Below are 19256 nucleotides of genomic sequence, written 5' to 3'. Positions count from 1 at the left end.
ATAATACGTGCAATTATCTAGATGCAGTTTTTGTGCCTTCTAAAAGTACGATTTAAATCAGTTCCCATTTTAGCATGTCTTAAAGGGGCTTCATTTTCCCTTCCAAATATTGTTCAAATTCTTAACATACTCAGTTGACTTTATTCCATTTAACTAAAAACACTAACCAATGGAAGAAGACACAAACAGTACTCATTTTGCAGACTATGTAGTCAAAAATAACCACCAGAAAAATTCTAACCTTTGAATGAACCTATATATATGAAACTCAAAGACTGGAGAATTTAAATAACAGCTATAGCATGATGTTTTTCAATCTGTATAGGACATATAATCACTGCATTTCAAACAAGCAGGCTAGGAAACTAGGACAGTTTTGCTTTTATCACAACTAAAAAGGGTTTATTTATGAACAAGCTACTCAGAAAGCCAAAAACATGAAAATCAAACTCTCATATTGCAAGACCTTTTCAGTTCAACAAAAGTCCAATATTTCATACTTCAACGTATTCAGCAGGAAAAAGTGAAAAGGTTTCTGATCAATATGTCACACACAGATAAAATTACCCCATAGTTTTCATACTGATGTTTAATACACCACCACTTAACTTGTTTTATCAAAAGTAGAGCCAAGATCAAAGATGGGGGGTGGGAGACTCACTGCAATTAGGAATGAAATCTAGGGGGGGGGGAATCTCACTGTAATTAGGAAGACATTTATTGGAAGAACTCCATCAGCAGCACTTAAAGTGTAAACTATCTTCAGAGACAGGCTTCGGGATCTATATAGCAAATCAAAACCCTTCAGAAAAGTGTATGGTGCATGTAGCTTTATAGAGTACAGTCACCAACAGCTGGCATATAGGCAGAACATGCTTCTGGTTGCAGGCAGGCTGTTAACAAGTAAACAAGACAATTGTAAATCTGCCAGCATTACAGTTAGTTTTCTCACCCTGGAATTTTACAGATGTTTCCGATGAGCATTTTCAGAACTGAAGTCAGGGATCGGGATAAATTTACAGTCTGCACTATCCCCTTTTATTTTCCTACACATCTAGAGAACATGCAATTTGATTTCAGCCTGTAACATGGTAGCCATACATAATTTGGCAAATTATGTTATCAGAACGGTTTCCCTGTTTAAATTTCTGACTTTAGCTTTTTTTTCTTTTCAATAGATAAATGCAGAAGGGGGACCAGAAGAGGTATTCCTTGAAGTATGTTCCTCAGTCAATATTTTTCTGAAACAGGAAGAAACAGCATCATCTCTTTCATTTAACACACAGTAACTGCAGTTCTCTTTCTCACACAAACACACACTCAGCACGATGGTCCTTGGAAAATGCTGTGCGAAGCAACCGCTGCTGACTTGGAAGATATCTGGAATCAGTGCATGTTGTCAGCGTTCAGGGGGGAGGAGAATTATTTTGTACAGTACAGTAACTGCGCACGTGTTGTATGCTATAATACACTTTGTACTTTTCACTGGGTAAAACCAGCAGCTCTGATTTGTATGAACTGCATCTTGTTCTTTAATATCATCAGACATATTACACAGCCAGCATTGAGCTCCTAAGACAGCTCCTCATCAGCAGAATTGACTACTCCTGCAATTGTTCCTGCAAACAAATAATTCAATTTTGAAGCTCTTTAAGCTTGCTCTTTATTCATAACGTTTGAAAAAACATTTGTTTTCGGCCAATCTATCTTATTGGTGGAACATGCCTGTTGTTACAGCACAATCATTAACAAAAAGCAGTGAAAGTTCAGTGATTCTTAGAAAAGCACAATAAATATGTTACATAACAATCAAATTGAATATGAAGCAATTAGCACCACACATGATACCAGTATCTGTTGCTGTTGCTGCCAAACGGGGTCAAAATGTTTTACGCATGTATGGTATTTGGAATACCATGTGGGATAGAAATATTTATTTCCTTGTAAAACCTCCAGCCTCAAATTTCGCTGTGTAAACACATGCTAATTATGATCCTATTTGAGTGTTTAAAACATGCTAAATATATGACAGCCACATATCTAAAGGGAGGAATGTAATCTATTTGTATGTTGGTTATTATATGTTTGACAAGTAAACAAGACAATTGTAAATCTCAATTTTACATCTTAAGCAGTTATTTCTCATTGCCTAATGCCTAATATTAAGTTAAAAGTGTGACATCGTTTAATTTAGATGCATGTATTTAACAATCTACAGTTCCATTCCTTTTGAGCAAACACACATGAAATCATTTTACTTGCATCAAGCCAACTAAAATATTGAGGGCTTTGTGTGTGCATCAGCATTCAAAGCATATTTGTGTTCTTAGAAAGTGACTGTTTTCCTCCAGGACTATTTACCATTGCAGTTTGCATGAATGATCTTTGTCAACAGTATCTATGAGCACATAAGGAAGATTTGTATTTTTCAGGTTACTTTTCTTGTAATGAAAATGTAATACAAAATAAAACATATGTACAAATACTCAGGGGCTAGTTATTTTTATTCCATACATTTAATATCATCTTAAGCACAATAAAAAAATCAAGCTTTTAATTTTTTTTCAGCTTGCTTGAAACTTGAACAGTAAGCAGTTCACTAGCTACTGAAAACACTATGAAATTTTCTCTGCATTTGTGAATGCTTCCCTGCCACAGTTTCTGCAAACAACACCCTATTTCAATCTAACAAAATGTCATGAATAAACCAGTTATGATGAAGTGGTTTTAAACACATGAACTGTTCTATAATCTTTTCCCTAATTAAAGGTTTGGAAAAAGGTTTGCCAAGATGGCCCAATGCTTTCTATCAGTCTCATATCATTAACACATGAGATTTGCAGGTATTTTTCTAAGTATCTGCAGCCAGTCTTTATAAAACCTAATGTCAAACATTTAGTAAGATAACACTTGGAGTCCAGTGGCACTTTTAAGACCAACAAAGTTTATCCAAGGTATACGTTTTTGTGTGCAAGCGCATCTCAGATACTATGAAATAGGAGTTATCAGTAGACACTTATAGTGTGAGCAGTAAATAAACACACAGCATAATGAAAACATTTAACAAATTCCAGAATCAGACAGGAATAACAAGCCTAATTTATAACATTTTCATTTGTTTGGGTTAAATTTGAGGGGAAAACCTAGGGAAGGAAATAATTTATTAAATAACGCATAATGCCAGTCACACTAAAAAGATACAGAAAGGAAAAAGATAAAAAAGATTTGTACAAGATAAGAAGGATAAAAAAAGATTTGTACAAGATAAGAAGGAAATATGTCAAAATGGGAAGTTAATGGGCAGATGTACTTTAATTGTGAAAGGCTGAGAGCAATTAGCTGAGACCATGCCCTTAGGCTCCATCCGGCTCTTCTCAAGCATGGAGGCATCTTTACAGCATCATCTTATTTGGTGGTTGGCCATGCACAGCCATCTCCCCTTGACCCCGGATCAGAGGAGGACATATCAATCTACCATTCCAAATTATATTACATTGATTGAAGACTTCAACTTCTGGGATATTCAATGGGTGATCTCAAAGTTAATGATTTGTTATAAAGGAACTTCAAGAACAGACTGGAAAGTTGCAAGTTGCAAGCAACAGCTTGGTCGCTTATGCAGAGTTCTTCGCTCTGTGGGTATGAATCAACTGTTTGTCCCGGGCCCCTGGAACGTTCTCCTAGCCTCAACCCGGGCCAGGGTCTTTTTAGTAGAATGAGCTCCCAGAAGAGCTGAGGGCCCTGCCGGAGTTGTCAACTTTCCGCAGGGTATGCAAGATGGAGCTCTTCCACCAGGCATATGGTTGAGGCCAGGGCAGAGTCCCAGTATTCCAACTAAAGATCCCCCCCCCCCCAATCTATCAGAACTCCTCCCACTCTCTCCGGAAGAGAACTTGGCCTCTGGCTGAACAGGATGGAATAGGATTGGGCAGAATGGATGTTACTTCTGCCTTGCAGTTGTTGTAAATTAGGGGAATTTTATTGGGGTTTTATTGTATTTTAATGTTTTACTATGTGAACAGCTGCGAGACCAACTGGGGAGTGTCGGTATATAAATTTAAAAATAAATAAGTTATTACAACACTCAGAACAATGGAATCCCCGGGACTCAACAGGGATATTGATTTATCTCACTACATATGCTAACCACATTCAGTCCTTACTATCTGGATTCTTAACAATCCCCTAGAAGGGGGATAGAAGATTGTTATATAATGTACTTGATAGTATAATGAAATGTAATTTGGAATGGTAGATTGATATGTCCTTCTCTGTTCTGGGGACAAGGGGAAATGGCTTTGCCTAGCCAACTGCCTCACTTCAAAGAAGAAGCTGTAAAGATGCCGCCTTGCTTGAGAGCAGACAGATGGAGCATAAGGGCAGGATCTCAGATAATTGCTCTCAGCATTCCAAATTAAAATTACCTCTGCCCATTTTGACATATTTATTTCCTTCACTATGCTTTCCCCTGGAATTGAACCCTAACAAATGGTAACTTTATAAACCAAGCTTGTTATTTCTGTTTGAGTCTGTTAAACATTTTCATTATGCTATATGTTAATTTACTGCTCACACTTTACTTATAAGTATGGACTGGTAGCTCCCATTTCATCATACCTGAGAAAGTGTGTGTGCACACAAAAGCTTATTCCTTGAAGAAAACTTGGTTGGTCTTAAAGGTGCCACTGGACTCCAACTTGGTTCAGCTGCTTCACACCCACATGGCTGCCCACCTGAATTTAGTAAAATATTCTGAGCACACATGATTAAGCCACCCATCTTCTCTAATATTGTTTGAGTGGATCTGTTAATGGGTTAGAAGGAATATCTATGCAACCTTGGTGCAATTGTTAAAATATACCCTATCTAGGACTACAGCACAAGGAGGGGCCACTGTCTCATTGGCTACCGTGGATTTGGAGACAGCTCAAACTATGTAAAGCAAATCTCATCCCCACAATTTCACATGGATGCTCCTTAAAAAACACTACACAATTATATAACCTCATAATGAAAATAATTCTTGGGGGGGCTCTTTCCTACAAAGCACCAGCTCTATTCCCCTTCCCTTTTTTCGCATTTCTCCCAGAGATAATACTCTCACACCAGGTGTGTTTGTATGGATTGCTTTCATGTTATGTTTACTTGTAAGTCCTCAAAAATACATAGCCATATTTTTCTAAAATTGACATTTAACAGTAAGATGGAAAAAAAATATCTGCATGATAGTGATTTTGCTCCCCCAAAGCTATTCTATTTTGCTTTCATAAAAGAGAAACGTGAAATACATCAGGTGTATTCTTTTACATTGTATTTTTTTTTGGTTTATTAAATTTCTCGAAGAATGAGATATGCTTACAGACGATGTATTATACTGCTCAGTCATTTAGAAATGATACTGCATCATCTACCAAATATATTAAAAATGTTTAAACTCCTCTAACAAAAAGTGATTTCACTTGAACAAACACTGTGAAAATTAACATTACAATTAAAAACTGAAATTAAAACAATCAATGCACCAGCCAATTCTTTGTTAGTTACTGCTGAGGTTTAAGTTCAACACTTAGACTAAGATATTGTGAAACTTCAAGTTTTTGTTTAAGCAAATGGAAATCTAATACATTTGAAATGGTCAGCATTTCAGAAATAACAAGTAATACATGTCATCATCATGATATATTAATTAAAAATATATCACAGATATTTCAAAGCTTCTTAATCATTGCCATTTTTAGGCTAGTAAAGCATACCCAAATTCCTGTTGTCTGGGAGGTAGGGCAGAATAGCATTTGTAAAAACAAGGAAACTCACACCATGATCATGAACAAATTGCATGAAAGTTTTCTTGATTTCAGCTTTACATACTCCCATGAAATTGCTGTAATCCAGAGATATTTTAGCTGTGACATGCAATCACGAGAGCTGCCCCCATCATCCCAGTAGAGGAAGCGGTTCTATGTGAAGATTGCTCTTAGGTGTACAGTCCCTCCAAAGTAGCAACATGCATTTTGGGGTTATGAATTGGGTAGATGTGTAGACTGGGTAGGTGTGATAGGAACAATGTACTGGAGACTAATCCTGGAAGAGGGTAAGCAAACAGAGCAGAAGAAAAATCACAAGGATACACATAGCCCCAATGTCAGGTACCCACTAGTCTTATGAACCAAAAAGTATGCTCCATTTTAATTTTGGTTCAAAAGTCAAACCTTCTCAGAAAAAAAGTCACAGTAAACATTCCATATATAAACAGACTGTATCCACATAGTTTATTTCTCACAGTTCTCCTGACAATTGAACATTATTTAAGAACATACTGTATACACAGATAAGAAGAAACATACAAAATGTTTTAAATGATGCACAACAAAATCCAGCAGTATAAAAGAACGCATGTGAACCCTTGCTCACTGCTCAAGCTAAATTTAATCACTTGTTTAAATAGTAATAAAAATACAATCTCTCATGGATCTTGTGCATACTACAAAAGAGGAAAATTATTACCATATATGATTTATATTAGGCAGTTTTCTTTGATGAGTTGTATCACCAACTCCAAATACAGAGGCAGAAGGCTGTGTATTTTCCTTTATAAGAGTTATTAATGTTGGGTTATTAAAGACTTTACACAGTTACTACCACTGGCACTTTTCACCATATTTTTGTACACATCACATGGTCATCTTATATAACATTACATTTAAAAATATATCTGCGTGACAATTTTATAATAATTCACACACCATGAGCCGGGTAAGGAAGCAATGCCACCCTCGCCTCCTGTAGTGCTTCACTGTTGGTAAATAAAGTTTATTGTGGTGAAAAGGAAAAGAAAAAAAAAGTAAAGAAGTGTCAATGTGATTAAGCAGCTCCAATTTAATACAGGCCTGTTACCGACCGTCACAGGGACAGTGATTGTTTTAATATGACCTAGAAGCAAACACTGTCGTCGGCTAAAACCTCGCCTTAAAAAGTCAGTTTCTGTGCTGAAAACTATTTCACAACAAAACTGCAAACTACTAAACTGTTTTTAATGTAAGTACTTCATCATTTCTGCATCTCCTAGTAGCCAAGTTCTTACCACCTTTGGAACTGACTATCTTTAATGTGCGATTTCATTTCTGGCCACTTTTTTAAAAAACAAACTCCTCTCTTTAGATTCACCACCTAAAAAATGACTAATGTGGTGAAAGAAAAACCTCCCCAGTAAAACCTCCCGCACACTAGGAATGTTCAGCCTCTGTTCAGTGATCTAGAATCATGACAGAGATCAGAGAGCAACAGTGTGATGAGGGTACTTGGGAAGCTCTCATACTGTGAGTGACATTCCACAGGAAAGCAAGTGTCTTTCCGAGGTGGGCACTGAATCAGCAACAATGCCACTGTTGGTTTTCAAAGAGGATCCTAAGCTTTCAAACTGCCATTTGCTTCCCATGTCATCTATTTGCAGGAAAGTAGTTGGGGTCAAGGTAATTATAACTGGCACCTTGGGACATGCAGTAGTCTCTATCTAAGAACATCTCTGATCTGTAAATAGGCTCCAAATGGTGATTTTCCTTGTGATTCTCTGTTTCATGGAGACTGAAAGAAAAAAGGGAGAAATAATTATTTTTCAAATATAGGGGTTTTTAAATTAGTATCATCACACAGAGAATATATTTTTAAAATAGACAGGAAACAATTCTTGTCATGTACTATTGTGTTTACGTACTATATCTAAACATGTATTTTCTCTGCACAAGATTGTTATTGCTATTTCATACACATAAGAATTTTATCATATTCCTTTTAGAAGCAGAGTAGTTAGATGGCCTTTTGATTTGTACTGGAGATATTCTGAACATATGAAAAGAATTGACACTGTGATTAGACCTTACTGAAGCCAAGCAGGCTGCCAGTTACAGTCATCCATGCATGATGCTTACCAGTCAGAACAAGAATCACAGAAATCCACAGACATTTCTGAAGGACAGTCTTGGCAGTGCCACCGAATTCCTTGGATAGGTTCTGTTCCACAGTTATCACACTGGGGAGGGGGGGGAGATAGCAACAGAACTACTGTCAAGAAAAGATTTTCAGATGTAGATGAGAACAAAGAATGAAAGCCTGTGTGCTAAGGTTTTTTTCTCCTCTTCAACTCCCTAACATTTCTGCCTCGTTTCTCTTATCTCACAGGAGCAAGTGTGGTGTAGTGGTTAAAGAGTGTTGGATTCTAACCTAGAGAAACGAGTTTGATTTCCCAGCCAGTGGGCTGATCTTGGGCTAGTCACAGTTCTCTCAGAGCTGTTCTCGCAGGGTTATTTTTTTAGAGGTCTCTCTGTCCCACCTACCTCACAGCGTGACTATTTGGGGAAGGGAAACATGTTTTCGTCAAGCTGCTTTGGGACTGTTTTGGGAAGTGAAAATTGGGGTATAAAAAACAGCTCTTCTTCAGCAAATCTTCTTTAACACCTGAATCAGGTGGGTCTGTGAATGTCCCCCCCCCCAAAAAAAAAGGTAATAGGGAGGTGTTATTGGTTATTGCTTCTTGAGGGTTCTAGAGGCAGCCTGCCCTGGAAGAATTGCCCTCCCCCTGGGTCATGGCCTATGGTTGGAGGCTCAGATATCCTCTGGGACATGTAGCTTGTTTTATGAGCTTTGGTTGATATACCAGCTATGGTCATTCCTCTAAAAGCATGATCTACCCATGGTGATCCATGTTCCAATCACAATCAAATAAGATTAAAGTAATGCCTTTCATGTGGAGCTACCTTTAAAAATGGTCTGGAAACTTACTTGGTTGGGACCAGGATAACTGAAGGACCATATTCTTCCATTCCACCCAGGCTGCCAGTTTACTTCTCAAGCCCTCTTCTTTGTGCTTACCAGAGGTGAGGCAGGTGGCATCTAGAGATATGCTATTTTCTGTGGTAGCATCTTGACTTTGGAATGCCCTCCCTCTGAAGGCCCTTGACTACTTACTTTTAGGTGCTGAAACTTGACAGGTCTTTTTACCCTTGCATTTAATTAAGAATTTTATTTTTCCAATTGAGGTCAATTGTAAGAGTATTTTATTTACTTTAAGGATATGTTATGCTGTTTATGTCTCTGGGCTTGTTTTCAACAGTTTGTTTTAATAGTGTTAAATTATTATTTTAAATTGTAAACTACCTCAAGCAGAACTCAGTTGATGCAGCATAGAATTGTTTTAAGTAAATAGTCAAACAAAAGGTCCTTCAGGCATTTATTGACTGAATACCCCTTCAATAAACTTGAAGAATTCTTCTTGGATTTCATGGGCTTTCAAACAGGAGCATTTATTTGAGTCACATATCCTACCCATGCTCAGGGAAGCTCAGGACCACATACTAGGTCCTCTCCAATGTTATCACCACAGCTCTATGAAGTAGGTTTGGCTGAAGGGCTGTCTGGCTCAGGATCATGCAATGAGCTTTATGGCAAAATGGCTATTTGAACTCAGCCTTCCAAAGCTCTAGACGAATCATCTAACCACAAAGACCCATTATGCACGGGGGGAATAACGCACATTCGGGGTGGAATGGCGGCGACTAAAATAACCGATAACGCACGGTGCCGGCTGCAACCGGCCGCAGCTTTGGTGCATGCCGTCGAAAAAGCCGCGTTAGCAAAATACGGAAGAAAGCGCAGCTTCCAGGTGACCGGGACGCAACCAGAAGCGGCGCCGGGATTGCCGCGTGCATAATCAGTTACTCTGGGTTTTGCCGCCGTCGCACCCCGTCCCATGCATAACCAGCGTGCTTCGTGTTTTCCCCCTCCGTGTTTTCCATGTGACCCGAAATCACTGTTTCAGCGGCCGTGCATAATGGGCCTATGTGATGTTCAAAAATTTCAAATGGAAGTTCTTCTAATATGAAAAGCCTCATGCCATTTACAGTCGGGTTCAGATCCTTATAAATCTAAGCCTGAGCCAAGGCCTACATTACTCTGTCCAATAGGGAACTGTGTGCATATATTGAAAGCCTCTAAACCAGATCACCCACTTCAAGGCATACAGAAAACATGCCCTCCCCTCACTATGCTTTCAAGACCCCATGCAGGCAAGAAGGGGACTGCACTTGCATGATGTTCTTCTACTGTCATGGGAGATATGGGGGGGGGGGCGCTACCCTTCCTCAACCCTGGTGTAGGGAGCAGATGTCCTACGTGGCAAGTAATCAAAACAAGGAGTATCATATTATTTGGAAACGTACAATTGAGAATTTTATAAAGAAAATTTGCAGGAAGATAAAGAACAAGCAAAGTGACTTAAGTAAGAACTGTAACATCTCATATCAGAACATAGGCAAAACAACATTTATTTATTTATTTATATACATACACACACACACACACAGGCATAACAACATTTATTTATTTATTTATACACACACACACACACCGCCCTCCCCGGGGGTTCAGGGAGAAATAATGTGACTGTGTGATATGTTTACATCATATGAATGATCAAAAAATAACCATAATGTAATTTGGACTGACAGTTCAATAATCTCTTTGAACAAGCAAAGTTGCTGAATCACTGAAGGAACCTTTATTGGAATCAGTAACACTATAGCCTAGGAGAAATATACAAGCTGGATAGGGAGAAATAAAAGCTGTTTTTATACCCCGCTTTTCACTATCCAAAGGAATCTCAAAGCAGCTTACAATCACCTTCCCTTTCCTCTCCCCACAGTAGAAACCTTGTGAGGTAGGTGGGGCTAAGAGAGCTCTGACAAAACTGCTATGGCCCATTACGCACGGTGATTTTGGGTCACATGGAAAACGCGGAGGGGAAAGAAGCGAAGCAAACCGCTTATGCACAGGACGGGCCGCAACGGCGGCAAAACCCAGAGTAACCGATTATGCATGCAGCGACCCCGGCGCCGCTTCTGGTTGTGTCCCGGTCACCCAGAAGCTGCGCGTTTCGCTAACGCGGCTTTTTCGGTGGCATGCACCAAATCTGTGGCCGGTTGCAGCCGGCACTGTGCGTTATCGATGATTTTAGTGGCCGCCATTCCACCCCGAATGTGCATTATTCCCCCCGTGCATAATGGGTCCATGTGAGAACAGCTCTAACAGGACTGTAACTAGCCCAAGGTCACCCAACTGGCTGCATGTGAAGGAATGGGGAATCAAACCTGGCTCACCGGATGAGAGGCTGCAGTTCTTAACCACTACACCAAGATGGTTCTCCCATCATCTATCAAAGTGAAACAATAAAGGCAGTGAGTGGACTGGAAAACTGAAGAGCCAAAGGGGATGGGCTCTCCCTGAGATTCTTTGCAGTGTTGTATAAATTTTAATTTATATGATGTAGATATCTAAGACCTCATAAATCACAACCTGGGGCATTTGTGCTATAGTTTACTCATATTTGCTGATATTTGGTGGGTCAAAGATGTGGCGTTCCAGACTGCACTTACCTTGAAGCCTATGTGCTGCACAAAGCCACTTTCCGCATGCATTTGCTGAAGCTTTGCTTTCTTCAATTTTTTAAGTTTAAGCAGCTCTTTGTATTCTGGTAATTCTCGATATGCTACAGGAATACTTTCTTCATCCTGTTATTTTTTTAAAGATAGATTAAAATATGGTTAAAATAAAACCAGTTCTAACACTTATGGTAAATAGGCTCCACAAATTAATATCTGATGTCTCAAACTGTCATAGAAAAAACTATTTGTTTTCTGCCTCTTGCTATGGTATCATTGAATACAGCAGTATTTGGTCATGGATGCTGAAAATAGAATAGTAAAGTGTATTCCAATATATTGTAATTACAGTATAAATTGTATTGGGTTTGTTTCTTTCTGAACGAAAAACAATAGGTGTCAGGGGAAATTTTTATTTTTAATGAACCATGGTCTGACCACTATATACTCAAGGCAAGAATTAATATGCCCCCCTCCCCCGAGACAAACACATGCTCTGTTGAGGTTGTGATGGAAGCTTGGAATATAAAACTCCTTGAAGCAGTTGACAAGATTGCTTCTCATCAACTCTTTTGCTCTTGAGGTGGAAGCCAGCCCTGTGGCTCACTGGGACTCAGGGTGATATAACAAGTGTCAGAGAGCATCTTAAAAGACATTGGCAAAAAAAACAAAAACCTCATGCTGAATTTGACAGCCCAATGCAAGACTTATGGAGTAGTGTGACAGTAACAAACAAATGCTATTTCTCTGTAGCCATCACATCAGCCAGTAAAGCATCTCAGCATTTGCTGCCTTCTAACCCTGAGCCTTAATTGTCTCAAGAGCTGACTAGGGATATGCACTTGGATATAACCTAGTTGGGTATCTGAAAACTACCTTATCAGTATTTTTCAGGTATATTCAAGTCTTCCTAATTTATCTTGGATATCAAAAAGAGGTCTTTAAAAATCCTGGAAATATTTAGAATCAACTGGAAATATTGGGAGAGAAAGCTTGTTTCTTTCTCCCCCCCCCCCTTTGTTTCTGTGTCACCAAAGGTTTGGTATCAGCCTGTTGGGATACTTTAGATAAGATTTTGTCAGTTTCGAGTGTTGGAGTGCTAGAATAGGTTTGTGTAAGGTTCACATGTTTTGCGGGTAGATTCGGGAACCTAGAAGCCTTTGTGTAGATACAGAACTTAGGTTATTGTGTGGTGCCAGTCCCCCTGTATTCCTGTGAGCAATTCATTTTTTTCCAGGCCACATCTCAGCCCTAATCTGCCATTAAGGAAGTGTCTTGTTTACTATACTGCATAGTCCCTTTAGAATCAAGTAGTGAGACTGGTTAGATCTTGGATCAAATGTTGAAATTCTGTAAATGAAACACGGCTAGGATAAAGGCCCCAAGTTCTAGGAGAATGATGCTCTGAATATAGTCTTAACTGTTCCATGATCCTTTGACATGACCTGATGAAGACCAAGCACCTCATATGGGTGGGGGTATCTGTAGTTACTGAAAACACTCCCTGAATTGTACCAGGGAGAGGTGCACAGAAAAGACAGGAGGCAGGTCTCTAACCTTGAGATAAACCATATTCACAGGAGAAAAGTCTAGGAGAACCTCTTGCCCAAAATATATACTGCTTTTCTGCTGAATGATCAATTAGGGATGGGAAAAATTAGGGATATAAAAACTGGTACATGTCCTGACAAAAGAAAGGGTGGGGGTCTCCAGTCCAAACTGATAATCTCATCATGGGTTGGCTCCACAAAAGTAGCCAATGTAGTAAGAATTATATGTTGTGTTAACCATGATTGAACCCTAAAGAACAATCTCAGGGTGGCCCATGGACTATTTGGAGGTGCTGAATGAGGTCTATGAGAACTCTATGTATTTGGCTTGTATGTGTACTTGTCATACTATGGACTCAAATCTTTTTAGTATCTGAGGCTTCTGGGAGTGTGGGCTGTAAGTCTGTTCATCAAAATAAAGAATAACATCTCACTGCTTCTAGCAGTATAAGGGACCTGGATCAATGCCAACAAACTGTTGAGAAGGCTCGTCTGAGCCTCTTGCTCAGAAAGTACATTTTCCTCAGACTAGGTGTTTGATACCTTCTGGCTGCTGCAGCTAACACCCTTGCCCATTGAACCATGCTTATCACAGCGATTGAAGAACCTTGAATTTGTGTCAGAAACATCAAACCAAGTTGATTTCATAGAAGAGCCTACCATCATGGTCATTATGAACTTTTCTATCCTATTCAGTGAACGTTTGAGCTTCCCATTAGTTGACTCTATGATCATGTTCAAATAACCAGTAGTCTGAGAGGGAGAAAAGTCTATATAAATGATCGGGATGTTGTGATTGAATGTTCACTGAATGGTGGTATAAATGCTGAAAAATTGCTTGCACCTGGATGCAACTTGAAAAGCAAGCTTAATATGATGGTTGAAATGGTTTAGAACAGGATGAGAGAAGACAAATTTCCTATAAGCTATGAAATAGTATTTATTCCTTGACCATGCTTGAATTTTCTATACTGCTGTACAAATTCTCAATCATCTACTTGGAATGCCATGCTATAAAACATACCGATGTATCTTCTTCAACTGTATTGCCCATGTGGCTGTGAAAACTAGACCTGTCATCATCTTCATCCATATACACAGGGGGTTCATGGGATGTCATGAAAGTTGAGGGCTTGAAGAGATGTTTGTTCAGAGGATGTTGACGTCTACTTGAAGACTGCAAACAGAATATATATATATATATATATATATATATATATATATATATATATATATATATATATATATATATATATATATATATATATATATATATATATATGTCAAATAATAACAAGAAACCATCAGCAATGTTTGCACTTTGAAGACCAAGCTGCACACTTTTTTTTTACTTATTTACTTCTTTTATAATAAATGGTAAAAGCAGTTTCTAATTTGAAAACATTTTCTAAGTGTCAGATACGGTACAGATACATTTTGAAAACAGGAATTATGTTCAAATTATGTAGGAAAAGGTTAATTCTAAACAATGGCTTCCAGTTTGCAAATTTGCCCTGGCCCTTGTCAGTCAAGAACAGAGATTTACTGTGATAACTGAACAAACCTTTATATGCTAAAATCTACATGCCTTTTATATTACAGAATTTGAACCTGCTACATAAAGCTACCAAGGCATTCAGGAATTTGGTTTTGCTCTCCTTACACACATGTAAAGATCCAAAGAAACATTACTTATTTTTTCAAGTAAGGGCACAGAACTTTCCAGACTCAATGTCATTCTGTAGGAAATGGAAACTAAATATCCATGTTCAGTTTACAGCACAGAATCACTAGTAAAATCCAAAATAAAAAGCTGCTTTAACGTAATATATTTGATAATGTATTTGATATGAGATTATAGATTCATTTTCAAAAGATTATATGTAGCCTTTATAATGCATACACTATTTAAATAAGATCATTTTTCAAAGGATTGTTAACAAATGAAAAAATATTGCAAATCCCAGATATTGTTCAGGATTTAGAATGGACCTTCCAAAATGACTCCATGTAGTATCTTTCTAAAGCCATATAGCCTTTATATTCTTAATCGTTCATCAGAAAATACTCTGGAAAAGCATTAGTATTTTACAGAAAAGTATATTTAGTATTGAGTTTCTGTGTGCTAACTTTTCAGATTAGCCTTCTGACCCATGCAATTAGCTTTCAAAAATCTCAGGAATGTTTTGTGCTTATTACAGATGCATCTTGTAATTTACATTACCTTTGCCCATCTCCCTCTCTGCTGCAGCCTCCTGTAATCTTCAAAAAGTTACTCTTGAGGATCTAGGGCAAGGGTAGCCAAATTGTGGCTCTCCAGATGTCCATGGACTACAATTATCATGAGCCCCTGTCAGCATGATCTGGGGGCTTACATTCGCGCAAGTAGAGCAAGTAGGTGACCCAAGTGTACAAGTAAGTGGCCAAGTTCACCCTGTGAACATTGTAGACAAGCAGGAATCTGAACTCAGATCTCCCTAATCACAGAATCATAGAGTTGGAAGGGGTCATACAGGCCATCTAGTCCAACCCCCTGCTCAACGCAGGATCAGCCCTAAGCATCCTAAAGCATCCAAGAAAAGTGTGTATCCAACCTTTGCTTGAAGACTGCCAGTGAGGGGGAGCTCACCACCTCCTTAGTCCAAGTCTAATACTAGTCCAAGTCTTCAAATACTGTATTACACTAGCTATTCCAAGCTTCTGTGCTAAACAACATGAAATTATACACATATTATGGACACAAAACTCATGGAGGCTAAAACCAGGATGAAAAAGACATACCTACAAGCATGAAATGCTTACAGAGATCAAGGTGCATTCTTTTAGTCAATATGCCACCACTGCTAATACTTTCTAGTCACAAATAAGTTATCACATTAAAATGAATATAAATGAACTTGTTTATAGACAGATGTTTCAGCATAATTGTAAAGAACAGGTGGCTGACTGTACTTCGACTGGTGTACCACAAGTTTTGAATGTAACAACCAATCAGGAATAAATGTTAGAATACTAACAAGGAGGGAGAAAACTGGGAGCTGTCAGTTCTAACAGTTGCTTTTCAGGGAAATAAAACTGTCTGCTGAGATCAGTGGGTCAGGAGGTCTGGCTCAAAGAGAGCTGGCTGGTTAATTGCTAAGAATGTGAAAGAAAAATTATCTTAATTGGAAGAATGTCTATCTTCAAAGAAAAGTAGACTATTTTCCACAGTATTGCTATGGCTACAATGTCTAGCTGATTTGATTAACTCTTAAAATTGGTTCTGTCATTAAACAGTTGGCAGTCAGAACTGGCGGTAGCTCCAAGCTCTGAAGTGATGGTGGTATAAAAGTGCCATGAAGTCACAGCCAATTTATGGTGATCCTGTTGTTTTTTCAAAGCAAGAGAAGTTTAGGTGCTTTGCCATTGCCTGCCTCTGTGTAGTAACTCTGGACTTCCTTGGTGGTCTTCCATCCAAATACTAGCTAGGGCTGACCCTACTTAGTTCCCAAGACTGGGCTAGTAAGTCCTTTCAAAACACTATTTCTCTGAGAAAGAACACATTTCCTTCAGCATTTTGAAGCTGCTATGTTGTTAGAGCACCATCAGACAACTGCTGCTTTAAACATGAGAAGTTAAAACATTACTGAGGAAATAAGCACATTTTCACCTTTTGTACTCCTGTTCCTCAGCAATCAATATTACATCAACCTGCGTAACAATGTACATACAAGACATAACTATTGTACTAAGGGCTAGGTCACATTATTTAATACACACTGAAAGGCAGACATTTAACACACACTGATAGACAGACAAATGTTCCTGAAAACATATATCTTCAAGCAAAACACAATAATGCAACTTTGTGTACCTTTTTGGAGTACAAATACAAGTTTGGAGTTCTGCCTGGAACTGGAATACCAGCTTTAGTAAGTTTTATGAAATACTTTTGCACTCTGCTGGCAACCTGGAATTTGAAAAACAAGCAAATATATAAATGATTATTATATTTGAACTACAACTATTCCAAAATACAAATCTAGATTTTTATTAAAAGGAGAGAGAGATGTTATCATCTTTAAAAAATACACACACAAGGGGGGATCTTTAAGGCTTTGCAGGGACTGGTGTAGTTTCCTCTCATTTCTTGTTTCCCTTTCCTGAAAGCTCTCATGGCCTCTCCCCTTCTCCTGCTTCCTTCTCACCCAAGTATCAACATACCTTTGTGTGGTCCTGACTTCCCTCTCCCAGCAGCCTTTCCCTGAGAAAACTCTGTGAGTTGCCTGGTGACATTATTGCCTTGGATCATTACTTCAAAAATATGGCAAAAATAACTGATACTTGAATAGTTGTTAAAATAAATATTCTCCTCAAACTCCTTTTTACAAATACTACTCTAGCATTTACATTGTGGAACAGCTTTATTACTGTTAGAAAAAAAAGATAAGGAAGCCCCGGGAGGCTATTACATATTGGAATGTTACACATGAGCCAATGTTATTGGTTTTCCTTGGACATCACGAAGGACACATGGTACTCCTAAAACAGCCATTTTGGAAAGACAATTGGTATATTTGAAAAAATTGGATGTAGTATTCAAATTATGAGATATGTTCCAAATCCATCTTTATTTACACTACATAAATTCTCTGGTATTAGAACTAACTTTAAATCAAGAAGGACAACTGGAATGTTCCTGAATCAAGGCTAGAAATGGTTTAACATATATTTTTATTCTAGAAAGAGTCTGAAACCTTCTAATAATACACATACAGATTAATTTTTGGCCACTGATTCTTACAGATTAGTCACTCTGAAGGATGCATCTTCTACACAATATTAGTGATGAAATAATTTAATTAATGGAGAAATGTGTTTGCTGTAGAATTTGTTCCCTAACAATATTGCAGTCATGTAACAGCTTTACAGTGGGCTTTTTACATGAGAATATAATTTCAATTTCAGACAGATTATTCATTTCCAGGTTATGCTCGAAAACTGGCACAAAAAGGCAGATTACCACCATATGCATTGTAATATTTTGGGCAAAAATACAAGAAATGATCATAGACTTACGTGGAATTCTGTTGTTAAAATAATCAAAATCCTAGTTAAAGATTAGATTCAAGTGGGTAGCTCTGTTGGTCTGAAGTAGCACAATAAAAATAGAGTCTGATTACACCTTTAAGATCAACAAAGATTTATTCAAGGTGTGAGCTTTTGAGTACATGCACTCTTCCTCAGACTAAGTGCCTCACTTGAAAGCTCTTCCTCAGACTAAGTGCCTGCAGTTGAAAGATCTAAAGCTTTTTGTTCTAGTAAAAGATTGTACGGATTGGACATTACTTGAAAAGAAGAAGAAGGCGGGTGTTACCTGCTTTGCAGTTCTATTTCCAAGTTCATCTGCAATCTTCTGCCACCGCCGAGACTCTATCTCCTCTGGAGGATACTTCAAGAGCAATTGTTCAAGTTTTTTCTAAAACAATCAATAAAGAAGGATATAAAAATCAAACAATCTTTCAAAGATCTCTTTCGGTTCATCATTAAAGATGAACCCCGATATCCAAAACAAACTATTACAAGACTGTACTACTATCATTTAATAGCATTGTACTGAACGTATTTATTGCTACTTTATTACAGCTTCCCATTACCTGTTCTTCTATAGTCCACAGCTGGTTAAACGTTTCAGGTTTGGTCTCATCGCAAAGTCGTCCTCTAATCATCTGCTTAAATAAACACAGAAAAGAGTTTACGAAATAACCTGGTATTTATTCCTCCTCCACCACCACCACCAGAATAAGACTAAGAATACTTGTTACCTGTCCTTTCTCTACAAACTCAGGGCAGCCTACATTAAACAGTATAACACAATCCTTACCGTAAGTTCCTCTTTATAATTGGGAAAGTGCCATGTAGGCGGTCCTGTCCAGGTCGGAAAGGGCCATACGGCCAGCCCTGTCCGGGTCACTGGGCTAAGCACCCGCCTCCAGGAGCCGACCAAAAGCTGCTTGCCCAGCCTCAAAGCCAGAAGGCTCCTGGCAGCCGAGGGGGGTGCTTCGCCGGCTCCCGCCATTCCCCGTGCTCAGACCACCTGCGCTGGCAAACTGCCACCTTCCCAGGTGAGTGTGCAGTGGCCTGCCCTTTCCAGCACTGCTTGCCCCGCAAACTGCTTGCGCCGTGTTGTGCAAGCGGCCTGAGACCTTCGCCAGCCAAGCCGCGCTGCCCGGGGACTGTGGCCTCCTGGAGGGCCCTTTCCCTCCCTGCTGGGCCTCCCAAAGTAACTTGCTGCATC

General features: G+C 38.7%; 2 protein-coding genes across 7 annotated transcripts in view; one reads left to right on the top strand and one right to left on the bottom strand.

The window, feature by feature from the left end:
- Positions 1 to 2485, top strand: part of AK5 (adenylate kinase 5) — a 130793-nt gene extending 128308 nt beyond the window's left edge. The window contains exon 14 of the mRNA XM_077333291.1: positions 1179 to 2485. Within this exon, the coding sequence (XP_077189406.1) occupies positions 1179 to 1289 (111 nt within the window). The 3' untranslated portion in view covers positions 1290 to 2485. The remainder of the gene's footprint in view (positions 1 to 1178) is intronic.
- Positions 2486 to 5294: 2809 nt separating this feature from the next.
- ZZZ3 (zinc finger ZZ-type containing 3) overlaps positions 5295 to 19256 on the bottom strand; it is a 65902-nt gene continuing 51940 nt past the window's right edge. For 4 of the 6 annotated variants that reach the window (XM_077333282.1, XM_077333285.1, XM_077333283.1 and 1 more), the window contains 7 exons: positions 18616 to 18690; positions 18336 to 18437; positions 16833 to 16928; positions 14004 to 14156; positions 11424 to 11558; positions 7926 to 8026; positions 5295 to 7581 (listed from right to left, as the gene is read on the bottom strand). In XM_077333282.1, the coding sequence (XP_077189397.1) occupies positions 7437 to 7581; positions 7926 to 8026; positions 11424 to 11558; positions 14004 to 14156; positions 16833 to 16928; positions 18336 to 18437; positions 18616 to 18690 (807 nt within the window). In that variant the 3' untranslated portion in view covers positions 5295 to 7436. Of the gene's footprint in view, positions 7582 to 7925; positions 8027 to 11147; positions 11201 to 11423; positions 11559 to 14003; positions 14157 to 16832; positions 16929 to 18335; positions 18438 to 18615; positions 18691 to 19256 lie in introns of those variants that run through there. The other 2 variants (XM_077333286.1, XM_077333287.1) reach the window with 2 other exon arrangements.

The sequence above is a fragment of the Paroedura picta genome, chromosome 4 (assembly GCF_049243985.1).
Source record: "Paroedura picta isolate Pp20150507F chromosome 4, Ppicta_v3.0, whole genome shotgun sequence".
NCBI classification, from domain to species: Eukaryota; Metazoa; Chordata; class Lepidosauria; order Squamata; family Gekkonidae; genus Paroedura; species Paroedura picta.
This window is presented reverse-complemented; position numbering and strand designations above follow the sequence as displayed.